We start from the raw sequence: 16,041 nt of genomic DNA on the forward strand, positions 1-16,041 counted from the left end.
TCATAATTCATGATGGGAGAGGCTCAGGGGATAAAAGGCATGCACCTGTTACTGTGAACGTCAATGTTGCAGCCTATAGTAAAAGGTGGCAAATAAAATCACAGAACCAGAGATGGTTGGCATCCATTAAATCACAATAATTATCATTTGCGTCAGCTATAACTCCAACCAGGAGAGAGCTCCCTGTTGATTCCCATTGGCTTATTTGAAAGGGCATTATCTTTGAAAGAATTCATTCACGCGGTGTGGGTGTCATTCTGATCACTTAGCCATGACTGGAACACGCCCCTTCCACGCAACTTCACCAACGTGGCACTTCATCTTGAGGTCTGCAGGCTCTCCTTCATTTGTCACCGAACCAGGGTTGATCCACAGGCTTGTTGGAATGGCAGAGCTAGGGAGTTACTGAGCCATGAGGTTAGAAATTGTACTGGTACACAGTTCTTCTGCCAAAGGCCTACAGCAATTCAAGGGTGTCTGTATGGAGCAACTTGAATGAATCATATCGGAGCCTATCCCATTTAGTATATATTTTGTTATTACTGTAAAACACAATGGAAGGTATCCTCAGTATGAGGAAGGAATTTCATTTTCAGAAACATCGCCTGCAGTCACTCCCCACCAACAGTGCCATAAGCAAATGCTGATGAAAATCTGCAAGAGGTTGATTGTTGAGATCAAGGTCATGTTTCCCAACATTTTTCCATTGCAATGGTTCCCTCAACACCAACCACAGGCCTGTTCTAGCAGATATGTCCTTCAGGACTTAGTCACATTGGATAGTGGCAGTTGAGCCACTCTTAACGATGTGTGCCAAAGTGGGCTTCAAAATGGAGCAGCACTGACTCATCAACTGAAGTAGGGTGGCAAAGATTTCCTTGGTCAAGTTTGATCTAACGCCATGGCACTTAACGGGGTCTAGAGTCAACGTTTAGGTGTCTCAGGAACACCCTCTCCCCATGTGCATGCCATTGTGCCTCCACCTCTGATGGGCAGGACAAATGGCAGGATGGTGATGGAGAAGTCTGTGATGCTAACAGGAATGATTCTTCGAGCATGAGCAGATCGAGCCATTATCCATGGGACATCATTCCAAATTTTCACACAAGCCTCCACACTTGATTTTGCAGAGTGGACTGAGCAGGGTGTGCCTTTGTTATTTCCTATGTCAGACTGTACAGCTATAGCTAAGTGACTTGCTAGGCCATTTTAGACATTAATGAAACATTTACCAGATTGTTTTGGTATACAGTCACATGTAGGACAGACACGAAAAGGATGGAAATTTTTTTTAATGACAGAACTAAACCAGGTGGCTTTTCTTCACAACAATCCAGTAATTTTGTGATCACTATTAATGAAATTAGCATTTTGTTCCATATTAACAAAACTGAAATTTCCCAGCTGCCTTAGTGGGATTTGAATTCTTGTCCCCAGAGTATTAATTCAAGCCCCCAGATGACTAGCCTAGGAATATTACTGGTATGCTAAGATTACCAATAGCATATAGTTTTACATTGCACAACAAAAGTCTCAGGAGAACTATAAATCACACAAAGGAAAAAAAAAAATCACTATATTAGCTCTATAACAAAAAAATTAATTTGTTGTGACCTTGTCTATAGATTTTTAAAAAATTAATAGGAGCAATGTACAGTTGAAATCATTGTGTCTGTCATATAAACAAATGTTAGCCATTACACCACAAGCGGTTTATTACAGGAGCGATTTTCATGAATATTGAAAACCTACAACTCAAAAGAAATGAAACTGCTCATGAGATACCAGTTTCTTCTCATGCATGAAATAAGCCAGTAATCAACTGCTAGTGATATGAAGGAGAAGAGAAATGGTAAGATAAACCATGTCTATAACCCTGCCTTCAATGAGCCAAACTGCCTTTGTGATGTATATACAATCACATGAAGATTTGGCTGTGCAATTGAAAAATAGTTTCCATGTTAAAATATATCTATTGAATCATAAAGAAATTAATTATTAGAATAATGCAAGCACTGCAAACCCGTCCTTGATTAAGCCCGATCCAACCATGTCCTTCAACTATCACCAACGACCCGTTGCTCAACATTTATCTTAGTCCTCAATTGCAAATTATTAATACTGGCACTTGAGCATGCAGACAATGTCTTATCACACTGAAATGTCTGAACATCAACTCATTTCTTGAGCGAAATGACTGTTCTTATGTGGGAAAATGAGGCAACCAATTCTGCATGACTAACTTGCTACAAATAAAGAAATGTTTGACAGACAATTATTGCACCCTTCGCTACTCCCCTCAGCAGTAAAGTATTAAACCTGCAATGGCAAGATTGTACAAAAGGAGTTTATATAGTCCTTTGGGTCTCTATCACTTCTTCAAAAAGACACGCAATTGGCTTTACTTCATGCTCTCCCCATAACCCTGCAAGGTTTTATTTCTTTTGTAGTACTTGTTTAATTCAATTTTGAAAGTTATAATCAAATCTGCTCCCATCACCCTTTCAGGTAGTACATTCAAGATCATAAGAAATTGTAACAGGTTCTTTTCATTCTGCACCTGCTCTCTTTTTGTCTTGACTTAAATCTGTTGTCACTGGTTAACAACGCTCCTGCTAGCCTCTCCCCATGTACACTGTTGAACTGTTTCTTTCTTTTGAATTCCACTATTAAATTGCCCCTTAGACTTTGTGGCTCCAAGAAGAAAAATCTCAGTTTCCTCTATTGCCTCACAGAAACCTCGGTCCCTTATCTGACACACCATTCTGGTAAACACAGAGAAAGGAAAAATTGGTAGGAATTTGCAGGAGGCTCAGCAGCATCTGGAGAGGTGGAGAGGTAGAAAGAAAGAAATAGAGAGAGCGTGAGAGAGAGACAGCGCGAGAGAGGAGGGTAGAGAGGGAGAGAGAGGAGAGAAAAGAGAGAGAGAGAGGAGAGATAAGAGAGAGAGAGGAGAGAGAAGAGAGGAGAGAGAAGAGAGGAGAGAGAGAAAGGCAGAAGAAAGAAAAGACAGCAAAAGGAGAGAAAAGACAGAGAGAGGAGAGGAAAGAGAGTGAAGAGAAGGACAAAGAGAAAGAGAGAGGGACACTGAAGGGTGACATGAAGTGTGATGGGAGGAGGGCTTGTGTTCATTGCTTAAATACTTCTACTGTTTTTTTTTAAAAAAACCAGAGCCAAGGTAGGCATCGGGCAGCCCGCACACGTATTGGACGATTAATAGCCATCATCACTGGGATCTCAGTGGGATTGAAGGGTACTCACAGCCCTGGCTGAAAGCTTAGGTAGGGTGACATCCCCACTTACCTTTGATTTAGGCCTTCTGCTTTAAGCCTGATCAGGAACTAAATGCTGTCTGACCATTGCCCAGGAGTGCTGCTGACATTGGGCAGCTACTAGCTGATGAGTTCTTTAAGGCAGAATATCCTCCTAAATAGGAGCTGAAGTCACACCCTCAGATGGTAAAATCTGGCTGAGTCTTTCCTGGTACATCTTATGTGTATTATCTATGAGATGCACTGCAGAAATTCACCAAAGATCCTCAGAGAGCACCTTCCAAACCCATGGCAACTTCCATCTAGAAGGATAAGGGCAGCAGAAATAAGGGAACACCACCACTTCCAGGTTCCCCTCCAAACCACTCACCATCCTGATTTGGAAATATATTGCCGTTCCTTCACTGTCGCTGGGTCAAAATCCTGGAATTCCCTCCCTAATAGCATTGTGGGTCAACCATAAACTGTAGCACTGCAGCAGTTCAAGAAGGCAGCTCACCACCACTTTCTCAAAGGCAACTAGGGATGGGCAAGAAATGTTGGCCCAGCCAGCGACGCCCACATCCCACAAAATGAATTTTAAAAAATACAGGCGCGCCTCCACATTTCAGCTGTTGGCTCTGACTTTTCCCTCTGGGTAGATTCCAGCGAGACACTTCTAAATGACCTGTCATCAGTTACGTGGTACAATTTACTATTCTGGTAAATACTACTGTGTATCGTTTCCACAGCCTTGACATGCTTTTTTGAACTGTGGTGCCCAGAAGAGGATACGAGACTTGAGGCCTGACCAGTGCCTCATCAGGGTTTGCCATAACTTGTTTGCTTTGTGTACACTGCCTCAATTAACAAGTTGAATATTCCAGATTCTTATTAACATCCTTATCACTTGTTCAATCATTTATGTGTGAATGTCCTGTTTATGCATCCCCTTTAAAACATCATCATTTAGTTTATACAGCCTCTCATTTTTCCTTCCAAAACATATTAATGTATTCCCCTCTGTGGCTTGAACATTGCCACTACATCTTTTAACACGTACTAGAGCAGGAAGACTGGACAATAGTTTGTAATTATAACAAGGAGAACACAGACATTGGGAAGGATACAAAAATCTATTTAAAAAGATATTCACAGAAGAGAGGTATTTTCTCCCATGCAGAAACGGTGATCAGCCTACTGTCATTTCTCTTGCGAAGACTGAAGGGTTGCCTAGTAGACAGCCTTAAGATTCTAACTGATTTCGTAACAACGTTTCTGGGAAAAGCTAGAGGTGTGTGCGTGTGCATGCACGTTTGATTTGATTTGATTTGACCTATTATTGTCACATGAGCCTAGGTGCAGTGAAAAGTTTTGTTTTGCGTGCAGTACAGGCAGATCATAAAGTGCATTTGGGTAATGGCACAGAGAGAAGCATGCAATGTTACGGCTGCAAAGAAATTGCACAAAAAGCAAGGTCAACATGAGATTTGAAATTTGTGAGGTGCATTCGGAAATCTATTAACAGTGGGGAACAAGCTGTTCTTGAACCTGTCTGCGTTTGTGTGTGCGCGTGCGTGTGTGTGTGCGGTAGAAGAATGCCTCTGAAGAGATCCAACTTCAAACTTTAAAATCTTTCCTCTGGGCCTGAAGGTCCTGGTTTACATCTCACCTGCCCTGGAAAAAACATGCCCAGACTTTTTGTGGTAAAATTAGGACAAAGGAATACAGGGTTTCACTCACAAAATTAACTGAGGAGCCACAAGGGGAGGCTTGAAAGAAACAGTAAAGGTGGCATGGACTTGATGGGCTGAGTGGCCTATTTTATTTGTATATTCAACTTACTACAAACCTCAATATCTCATCTGAAGAGCTGAGGCAGCACTTCCACTCCTAGTTTCAATTTCAGCTTTCTCTAAATGGACTGATTCAATGGTGCTATTGGTTGAATCTCATTTCTGCCCCTATTCCTCAAGATGCAGCACTGTTAAGGATGCCAGTTTCCAAAGAACAATACAATAAAATGTTTGAAATGTGACAGAGAAATACTTAATAGTGAATTTAGATAGGAACATGTTGTCCTGCGATTTCATAATCAATTCCAATGTGTTGTGAATCCAGGCAGATTTTATAATCCTTTATCATAATAAAATAGTAATGGGTGAGCAGTAACGTTCTTGGAGCAGCAACAACGAAGGAAAATCAAATGCAAGACTGTCAGAAAGATGTGAAAAGTTGAGAGAGCAGGAGTATTTTAGCGCAATAGACGTAGATTCATTTGCGACTGGATGAACAACTGAAGGAGAAAGTAACATGATGAACATCAGGAAAACGGAACCAGATAAATAGTTTGCAGAAAGATGGCAGGGTGTGGTGGGCTGAATTGCCTCCTTCAGTGTAAACATTCTATAACTCAACCGTGAAACATTGAACTCTTTCCCTGAAAAGTTGATGAGACTGGGGATTGATTGGAAGTTTCAAAATTTAGAACAACTTACTTTCAAGTGCAGGATATCAAGGGTTACTTAAGCAAATGGGGTAAACAGAATTAAGATCCTGATCAATCAGGATCTTACTTCTTCTATTTTCCAATCAACCTGCTCAGAGGGACACGCTATTACGCATCTCAGGAGCAGGTGTGACATGAACCAGGCCCTTTTGGTTCAGGGATATGGATACTATGCTGTAAACCTCTACGGTAGACAAAATCATTTCCCCAGGGTAGGGGGGTCCAAAACTAGAGGGCATAGGTTTAGGGTGAGAGGGGAAGGATTTAGAAGTGGCCTAAGGGGCAACATTTTCATTCAGACAGCGGTGTGCGTATGGAATGAGATGCCAGGGGAGGTGGTGGAGTTTGGTACAATTACAACATTTAAAAGGCATCTGGATGGGATTATGAATAGGAAGCATTTAGCTGGCAAATGGGGCTAGATTAATTTAGAATATCTGGTCGAAATGGATGAGTTGGACCAAGGGGTCTGTTTTTGTGCTGTACATCTTTGCGACTTTAAAAACATTTGGACAGTTACGTGGACGGGATAGGTATGTATGGATATGGATCAAATGCAGGCAAATGGGACTAATTTAATTGTGAATTGTGACATGGACATGTTGCACTGAAGGCCTGTTTCCATACTGTAAACCTCTATGATTCTATGACTGCACCACAAGATCCAATGTCAAGACTTAACTGCCTGGTAGAATAGGATTGAGGGGTAAATAGCCTATATACCATGTTTCACATTAACTACTAAACTACTTAGCAATCACAATGAGAAGCTTGATGCTGAACAGAATGTTTCAACCCAAAGTGCTACTTTACTCACAGTGAAAAGTTTCAGGGCTACATGCCGAAAACCCAGAGACGGGCAAGATAAATCTGACAGTACATTAACAGTCAGTCACGTTAAGGAAGTAGAAAGGTTGGAAAATTAATTCCTGTCAGTTCTGGTATCTAACTTCAACAAACTCAACTGCTGTCATGAACCGTGAAGAAGGCAAGATAAAACGTTCAGAAGGAAAAATCCTTTGGTCGTTTTTCTACGATGTGAAACCAGAATGTGGGGGATAAAAGACACAACTGAACCATTAATTTTAACAAAAAACAAGCATATTGAACGGGACACTTACCATCATCGGGGATTTCTGGTCCATCATAGGACTTGTCAATTGCAGCCCTGAAGCTCTCATTGCAACCACGGCCACGGACCATGTGAGGTCGGGGTCTGTGGAAGGGAAGTTCATTCTTCCGGACCTCAGCGACAGCTGTTTGCAAACTCTCCAGAGAGCTAGACTTCTTCAAACCTAGCATGGGGCCAACATCGTTCCCTGTGGAATCTGGTTGTGGAGAAACAAAACAATGTGTCACATGTGTGATCACAAATCCAATGCCTCTATTGACTTCGCTGTGCCAGTCAATGAATTAGAAGTGGGTCAGACTTTGCAGCTGGGCTAACAATGAACATGTTATTTTACAGAAAAGGAGGTTTACTTTTTCACAGCACACTACAACTAACATATACCTGTCTCTTTCAGCCTTTTCACATTATGTGGAATTGCTAACATGCTGGTTGATTGCTGTTCATCACCACCATCCATGTTAATTATGATTTTTGGATTTAACAAATAATTTTACAACTGGATTCCCTTCCTGCCACTAATTTACGTTCACTCTCTTTGCCAGCGACAAACAGCTGCAGCAGTGTGCGTCATCTACAAGTTGCACTGCAGCAAATTCACGAAGACTCCTCAGACAATTGCCTCCAAATCACCAATCTCTGACACCTCAAAGGACAAGGGCAACAGATACATGGGAACCCCCCGCAGCTGCAAATTCCCCTCTACGCCACAAGCTGTCCTGACTTGGAAACACAGTGCCATTCCTTCACTTCCACTGGATCTAAAACCTGGAAGTCCTTTTCTAACTGCACTGTAGGTATCCCTACACTCTATGGAAGCAGCTCACCACCATTTTCCTAAGGATAATTAGGAATGGATAATAAATACTGGCCTCACCAGCAGTGCCCAATTCCCATGAATGAATATTCAAATACTGTTCACCATTTATCTGGACTAGGGACTCACACCAAGAAACACCCAAACTCATGGCTTAAATTTTCCACGGTCAACATGGTGTGGAGTGGGATTTGAACCCTGATGCATTCTGGCTCAGAAGTAGAGGTGCAAATGACAGAAGCACAAGCTTCTCTATTGCTACCGAAGTCCTAAGAATTTCAAGTGAAAATAGTCTGTTCATACTATTGCAAACATAACCAAAACGTCAGCAATGCTTCCTGGTAAAGTCGCTAATATTTCTCCAGCAAAATGCATGGGGTGGATCGAATTCCCATACATATCATGCAAACCAATTCCAGTCACTAACAGCAGTGTAGACTCCAAGTGAATTTGATGGGTTAAAATTACTGAGGGATCTACATCCTGGCTGTGAGTAGTGGTGTCTCTATATGAAGCGCCCAAACTCAGGCACCTCCTTGTGCCCAAGAGTAGAAAGGGTAACTATTTCTTTTCATTTTACCAACCATTACCAATAAATTGCACTTTGTCGGCAGGAAAGCTTTGCAGAACTCAGCACTGAGGCACCCTGGCCCAACTGGGAGCCAGGTGCAGAGTAGGATGGTTGCAAAATTGCAGTCTCTCTGCAAAGATCTGAGCACAAGGAATTAGGCTGGCATCCACTGTACAATACTGAGGGAGTCCAGCATTGTCACTGGAACACAGGGACATGAGTAGGTCATTTGGTTCCTGAGACCTGCTGTTGGTGTGTGACTCAGTTCCATATATCCAGCATTTCCACATCTATGTTACTCTCTTTTGTTCACCAACATTTCAGTCTATGCTTTCAAATTCACAATTGAACTAGCATCAACAGGCATGTGTGGATCCTTTGCCCTCCTACCTTTCGCACGTTGAAGCGTTTCCTAATTTTATTCCCGATTTCCCAGATTGCATCCCCCGAGGGTTTAACTCCCCATCCAGTGGAGAGGGTTTCTCTCTGCCTAACCTATTTGTTTACTTTTCTAATACATTTTTAAAAAATTAATCAAATCAACTCTTTTACCTTATAGATTCCAGTGAATATAGCCCTGGTCTGTGTAATCTCTCTTGGTCAGTTAACATGTGGAATGCGGGCAGTCTCGAGTAATCCAGGCTGTATTCCCTACAAGACTAATGTGTTCTACCTCAGGTTCAGGCTGAGAAATGCTCACAGCATTGCAGGTGTGGTCTAACAAGGGATTTGGAAAGCTGAAGCATAACTTCCCTTATCAAAGGCCAGCATTCCATTGGCCCCTTAGATTGTCCTTTGCATTTGACGTGGTTTAGACAACCCATCCACATGAACCCCCAAAGGTCTTTCTGGATCTCCACTGTTTCTATATTTTCACCATTTAGAAAGTACTCTTGAACTGTTAGGGCCACCTGTTTTTGGAGGAGATGTTAAACCAAGACCCGATCATGAGAACAGCGTTGTTTGGCAGTGAAGCAGGGAAGCATCTCTTGATCTTCTAACCAATATTAATTCCCTCAGACCACATCACGAGAGCAATTTAATTGTGCATTGCTGTTTGTGGGAACTCGCTGTGTGCAATTGGATGACGGTCAAACAATTGAGGAAATTTGTACTTTATTCTCTGATTTAATCTTTTAAATTCAACAGATACAATGATAAAACCTCTTTGGAATAATGGAATGTGCACAAAAAGGTTTTATGATTAATTTAATTATTCCTGTAGTCAGTAACTTCAACGAACATCCTGACCAGACATCCATCTAGTCTGCTGCAAATTAAATGAACATATAATTAGTGTGGTTTACTGAGGTTAGTCAATAAAATAGTCTACCCCAATCTACAAATTGTGATATAGGACAGCAACAATTGTACACAGACTGCAAAACACTTTAGCTGCTTGTCACAGCTCGGGAATAATGATCATCTGTACACTCCATTAAGTAAGTCTACACAGACTGTAATTAAATATAGTTTTACTGCTTTCCAACTTGCTCACTTATTCCCACTCCCTCTTTTCTCACTGCCCTGTTAATAACACTTATTGCTTAGGTAGGCCAGGGGGGAATAGTGGTGATGGTTGCAGAGAAGAGCTGGTGGCACAGTAGCGAGAATGTGAGGAATTATATTACATAGACACCCCGCCACCCACTCCAACATTACTGAAAATTTGATGAAAGAAAGTGCAAATATCAAGAGCACATGTGGAAGCTGTTTTTGGATGGCATCATTGAGTCTTACCTTGGAAATAAAGGGCGACGATCATGGCACTATTTTGAATGAGAACTGGAATGTTCTGACAGATATTTAGCTAACCGTCAAAAAAGACTAGTGGCTCTTATCACATGGAGATGCAAGTGTGTGGGACTGCGGTATTCACGTGTGATTTGACTATATTATGACAGTGGCTACACTTCAAAATAAATGCACTTAATTGGCTATGAAGGGCTTTGAGATGTCTAGGGGTTATAAAAGGTGCTATACAAATGAAAGTTATTTCCTTGGTTTAGTTTTGTTTTCTAGTTCCCTGTATGGGACAAATAGAGATGAAGTTTGTTCCGGTGACATTCAGGTTTGACGCCTAAATAAATATTAAGCATATGCTTATGCGCATATTGCAGAGATCTGTTTTGAGCTGAGTGCAAACTAAATATCAATGGTTCATTTGCAGTCTGTAGGCTCATGCTGACATTGGCAATTCTTATGAGGTATTAAAAATCACAATCTAACGCACGCATGCACACACACACACACGTACGTTCTTGCATGCCCAATTTTTAAAAATCTGTCTCCCTCAGCTTATTCCTGACGTTATATCATTGCTTGACCTTCAGTAACATTAATGTCTTGATCGCTATTGTTATAACAACAAAACTTTTTGACTATTCTGTCCTGCCTCCTCTATAATAGGCACATCAATGAACTCATCAGTTGTCGATGCAGAAAGGCTGGCTCCCCTTGTGGGAGAGGCTAGGACCACAGCGCATAATCCTGGAGTAAGGGGCAACCCATTAAAGACAGAGTTGAGGAGGAGGTAGTCTCTTCTCACTCAGACAGCAGTCAATCTGTGGAATTCGTGACCACTGAGACCTGTGCAAGCTTGGTCGTTGAAGGTGAGATAGATTTTTAATCAGTAAGTGAATTAAGTATTACGGGGAAAAGGCTGCAAAGTGGAGTTGTGGATTATCAGATCAGCCATGATCTCATTGAATGGTTGAGCAGACTTAATAGTCCAAATAGCTTTCTTCTGATATGACTGCTTGTGGACTTATGGGTACACCTCCAGGGTAGCTGAATTGATACCGAGTCTCCTAGCGCAGAGATAAGCCACTTGCTGAATGATCACATCTCAATGGGATAAGTATTGGTTTTCAATTATATCCACACCTTTGGGCCACCCTCAACAAAACAAATGTTGGAAACTGAAAAAATCCTATGAAGTCAGCAACTCCATAATTATCAGTAACTCATTCACAAAAAGCAGGTAACTTCTATGTCCTCAGACGCAAGAAGGCCAGCTCAAATCAACTTGGTTACAAGTAAAGAGGAAGTGTAGGAACAGTGGCAGAGGGGAAAGTGGAGAAGTTTAGGATGGATGACCAGCAAGCGGTGACAGAAAGGAGTTGAGGGAATTCGATTTCAGAAACGGACAGGATCGAGGGAGTTTTTAAGCGAGGAGGTATGACCAGACCTTCTCAGGAGATGGATGGGTGGCAATCAATGGTAGAATGGGAAAAAAATGTATACATCAGGGCTAGACAAGCAGGAGTAACAGGTAGTGATAAAGGCCGGGGGGAGCCATGTAGGAATTTTGGTTACTTTTAAGCAAAGGTGATGTTTGAGCCAGTCAACCTCCTTACCTAAGAGTTAATTAAGTTAATGTGTGCTCAAGAACAACTTAATTCTGCAGCAAGATTACTGACGCTCCTCACAGAAGCACTTGGTTGCTGAAAAAATATTTCAGAACTAAACAAAAAGAGGGAAATGTGCAGTGGAAAATTTAAATGGCCTACAGAAGTGTGAGCATTTCTCAGCCTGAACCTGAGGTAGAACACATTAGTCTAATAGGGAATACAAGATAATAAAATGTGAGGCTGGATGAACACAGCAGGCCAAGCAGCATCTCAGGAGCACAAAAGCTGACGTTTCGGGCCTAGACCCTTCATCAGATGCTCTTTGATGAAGGGTCTAGGCCCGAAACGTCAGCTTTTGTGCTCCTGAGATGCTGCTTGGCCTGCTGTGTTCATCCAGCCTCACATTTTATTATCTTGGAATCTCCAGCATCTGCAGTTCCCATTATCTCTAATAGGGAATACAGCCTGGATTACTCGAGACTGCCCGCATTCCACATGTTAACTGACCAAGAGAGATTACACAGACCGGGGCTATGTTAGCTCTGTTGCTCCCTCAAAAGATGCTGCCAGATGTATTGAGTTTCTCCAGCACTTTGTTTCTATTTAAAATTAATTCTGTGCTAATTTAGCAGTGGAGTTAAGTTGTAATTGTGTTTTTTTCCCCACTTCTCCGTCATGCAAATGCAATCACTGATCTGTCCGATGGGATGATAATGTTGCAGAAGGTTAAACAATTACTGAAGTTTTATCTGATTTGGACATGCAATAAATACCGACAAATAACAACAGAAATTATATTGTATGAAATTAAACTTCCTACTGACTTGCTATAAAATACAAAGTTTTATCTCAAACTCTCTCTGCAAATTCCACCATCTCCATTTTCTCTAACACTCTTTTACTGTAATCAAAGTTTCACACAGAAATTGAGAAGTTGGAGATAAAAACGTCACTCAAATAAATGTCAATTACTTTGCTTTACAGTTATCACCAAGCAGTCTTTCCGCCCTTATCTAAAACTACATTTCCTTGACGTTCTGATGCTCATTCATAATATCAAGAAAAAAAAAGCCAAGCTATTTTTCTTCTTTGAGAAACTTGCTGATTGATTTCACTTAGCTGGGTGATGTCTACAAAATTCTTGCAAGGAATTAATGACTGAGCAGAAGGAGACAGGAAGAAAGGAAAGAGAAAGAGGAAGAGAAATAAAGACCAAGTCAAAAGGGCAAATGAAAATGGAGAGAATCAGTATGCAAACAAAAGGAGTGGGAGCAAGAAGAAAACTAATAAGGGAAGAGTGGGGGAAATGGAAAAGAAAGGGATACAATGAAAGAAATAGGGAGTGAGAACAGGAGGAGCAGATGTGAAGGAGGATGGAGGGAGGCAAGGGAAAAAGAGAGGCAAAATTGAAAGGGGGAGGCAAATAAAGGAGGAGTGAATGGGAAGGGAGAAGAGGGAAGGGAAAAGGTGGAAAGTGAGGAACAAATGAGGTGTGGAGGGCCAAGTGAAGGGGAGCCAAAAAGGAAGGAGGAACAACAGAAATAATCAAAATAATTAAACAGAGATGTGTAAAAACGGGATGAAAGAGAGAATGAATGAAAGGAAAAATAAAAGAGAACAATGAATATGTGAATGACAGTGAAAGATAAAGAAATTGATGACAAATGTTAAAGAACACAAAGGCTGGTACACTAGAATGAAAGAGGCGGCAATGCTTGTAAGTCGGAGTTCTCAGGTGCGATTTCTCCGCTGCACAGATGTGTTAGAAGGATGGCTGTTTTATAGATCACAGGGAGGGGAAGCAACAGAAACATTTCAAAGATACCCTCAAATCCTTCCTGAAGATTGGATTTGACCTTAACAACTGGGATGAGTGTGCCACTTTGACAGCAAGGTGAAAGATGAAGCCAAAGATGTAAGAATAAAAGGCAAGTTCAAGAAGATGTGTAAACCCTCACAAACCGCACACTGATCTTCAGGCTGACTAATGACCAACTGATGCAGCATGTGGACTTCGGATATTTTAAAAAATATTGTTTCTCTGTTAGCCTTTACTTTCAGCTCCTTCAATTTCCATTGTCTTTGCAACATCTCTCAAGAAGGTTTTTTTTCTTTTCATCTTTCTTTTTTCCTCTCTCCTTCCCCGTCATTAGCACACTAAAGAGGAATGTCCTAAGTTCAGAAAACCAGGGTTTGGAACCAGCTTGAGATGAGATGAGAAATTACAAAGGCAAAAAGTGACTTGCAGGATTGTTTTACAGGCTACATAGTAGGGTGGATATAAAAGAAGAAATAATGGGAGCTTGCACAGAAGGTAGAATGACAGGGAAATTTTAATCTTTCAATACATTGGAAAGGTCAGACTGGCCAGGGTAGCCCAAATGAGGAACGCATGTTCTTGTGACAGTTTCTGAGTATGAGACATGTTCATGATAACTTCAGATCAGGCTATACTGGACCTAATATTGTTCAACTTTAAGAACATAAGAAATGGGAGCAGGAGTAGGCCATCTTGCCCCTCGAGCCTGTTCCACCATTCAAACAGTTCATGGTTGATCTTTTAGTGGACTCAGCTCCACCTACCCACCCACTCACCATAACCCTTAATTCATTTACTGTTTAAAAATCTACCTTTGCCTTAAAAACATTCAGCAAGATAGTTTCGACTGCTTCACTGTGCAGGGAGTTCCACAGAATCACAACGCTTTGTATGAAGAAGTTCCTCCTCAACTCAGTCCTAATTAACAGGATGGGACTAATTTGTTACCCTGAGGAGAAGGCATCCCCAGAGTAGCAGCACTCATAACATGAGTGAGGTTACCAATTTAAAGGAGAGTGGAATGGGTTCAAGGCACTTTTTCTTTTGAAAAAATGTAACTAAGGGCAATTACAAGAACATGAAAGCAGAGCTGGCTGAAGTGAATTGGAAACTTAAGTCGAAGTGCAGTTAATTGAGCTGCAAAGGCCAGTGTGGAACAGGCAGGGTTAAAGTGGAAGGCCTGGCAACCTCAGGAGTGTCCTGAGAGGAAACTTCTGAGAATGTTGTGTAAGTTTCATCCTCTGGCTGGGTGTCTCCTGATACTGCCTTATATGGGGAATTTCAAGTGCTCACCAGCTCCCCATCCATCTGTCACCATGGGTCACCTGTCTTAACCCCTTTGTCACACAGGAAGTAAAGATCTATTTTTCATTTGAGGCATATAGAAAGTCAAAACAATTGGAAATAAAATCATAATTTTATTTACTCCTGACCATTCATGTCAATTTTCCTAATATACTATCACACAATTTAAGCATTCTAATAAGCAAGAAAAATTCCAAGGAACAGACCCTGCATCCTTGGTTAACTAAAAAGATTAAAGTTAAAGAAACAGGTATCACAGTAGAAAGACAGATGGCAGGTCAGATTAGACAGAATATTAAAAACTGTAAAAAATGACAAAGAAATATATAGGATGGAAACTAAGCCAGAAATATAAAACAGATAATATGACTTTCTATACATTTTTTTGAAAGGTTAACAAAGTGAGCATTGTTCCTGTAGAAAATGTGTCTGAAGAACTGCTCGTGTAAAATAAAGAGCTGGCAGATGAACTGAACAGGTATTTTACATAGAGATAACACTGTGTACAGCTGGAGAAACACATCAGGCCAGGCAGCATCAGACGAGCAGGAAAGTTGACTTTTTGGGTCGGGACCCTTCTCTAGAAATGGGAAAGTGGAAGGGAGCTCAGAAACAAATAGAGAATGGAGGGGTGCGGCTGGGGAAGGTAGGTGGGATGGTGATAGGCAAGTGCAGGTAGGGAATGGTGGGGATTGGTCAGGGAGGTGGGAGGGGCGGATAGGAGGGAGAGAAGATGGACATGTGTCATTTGAAGGAGCCGGGGATGAGGGGGAGGGTTAGTCATGGGATGAGGCTGGGGGTGGGGAGATTTTGAAACTGGTGAAATCTAAGTTCAGGCCATTGGGCTGTAGGCTCCCAAGGTGGAATATGAGGTGTCCCTCCTCCAGTTTGCGGGTAGCGTCATTGTGACATTGGAGTAGGCCCAGGGTGAACGTGTCACCCGGGGAGTGGAGAGTTAAAATGGTTCGTGACCAGATGATATTGCCATTTGTTGCAAACAGAGCGCAGGTGATCTACAAAACTGTCTCCGAGCCTGTGCTTGGTCTCACCGATGAAGAGGACGCCACATTGGGAGCAGCGGATACAGTAAAACATATTCACGGATGTGCAGGTGAACCCTGGTCTAATGGGGAAGGGTTTGCTTGGTGCCTTGAATGGAGGTGAGGGGGGAGGTGTAGGGGCAGGTGTGCCACTTCCTGCGGTTGCAGGGAAAGGTGCCGGGGTAGTGGAGCTAGTGGGGAGTGTGGAGCACACAAGGGAGTCATGGAGAGAGCAGTCCCTACAGGG

The 16,041-nt window shown here is 41.8% G+C and overlaps 1 protein-coding gene across 2 annotated transcripts in view; it reads right to left on the minus strand.

Moving 5' to 3' along the window:
• Positions 1 to 16,041, minus strand: part of LOC125453947 (partitioning defective 3 homolog B-like) — an 883,406-nt gene that overhangs the window by 322,965 nt on the left and 544,400 nt on the right. For both annotated transcript variants that reach the window (XM_059647050.1, XM_059647051.1), the window contains exon 17: positions 6,882 to 7,088. In XM_059647050.1, coding sequence (XP_059503033.1) covers positions 6,882 to 7,088 — 207 coding nt within the window. The remainder of the gene's footprint in view (positions 1 to 6,881; positions 7,089 to 16,041) is intronic.

Source organism: Stegostoma tigrinum, chromosome 7, assembly GCF_030684315.1.
Source record: "Stegostoma tigrinum isolate sSteTig4 chromosome 7, sSteTig4.hap1, whole genome shotgun sequence".
Lineage (NCBI taxonomy): Eukaryota > Metazoa > Chordata > Chondrichthyes > Orectolobiformes > Stegostomatidae > Stegostoma > Stegostoma tigrinum.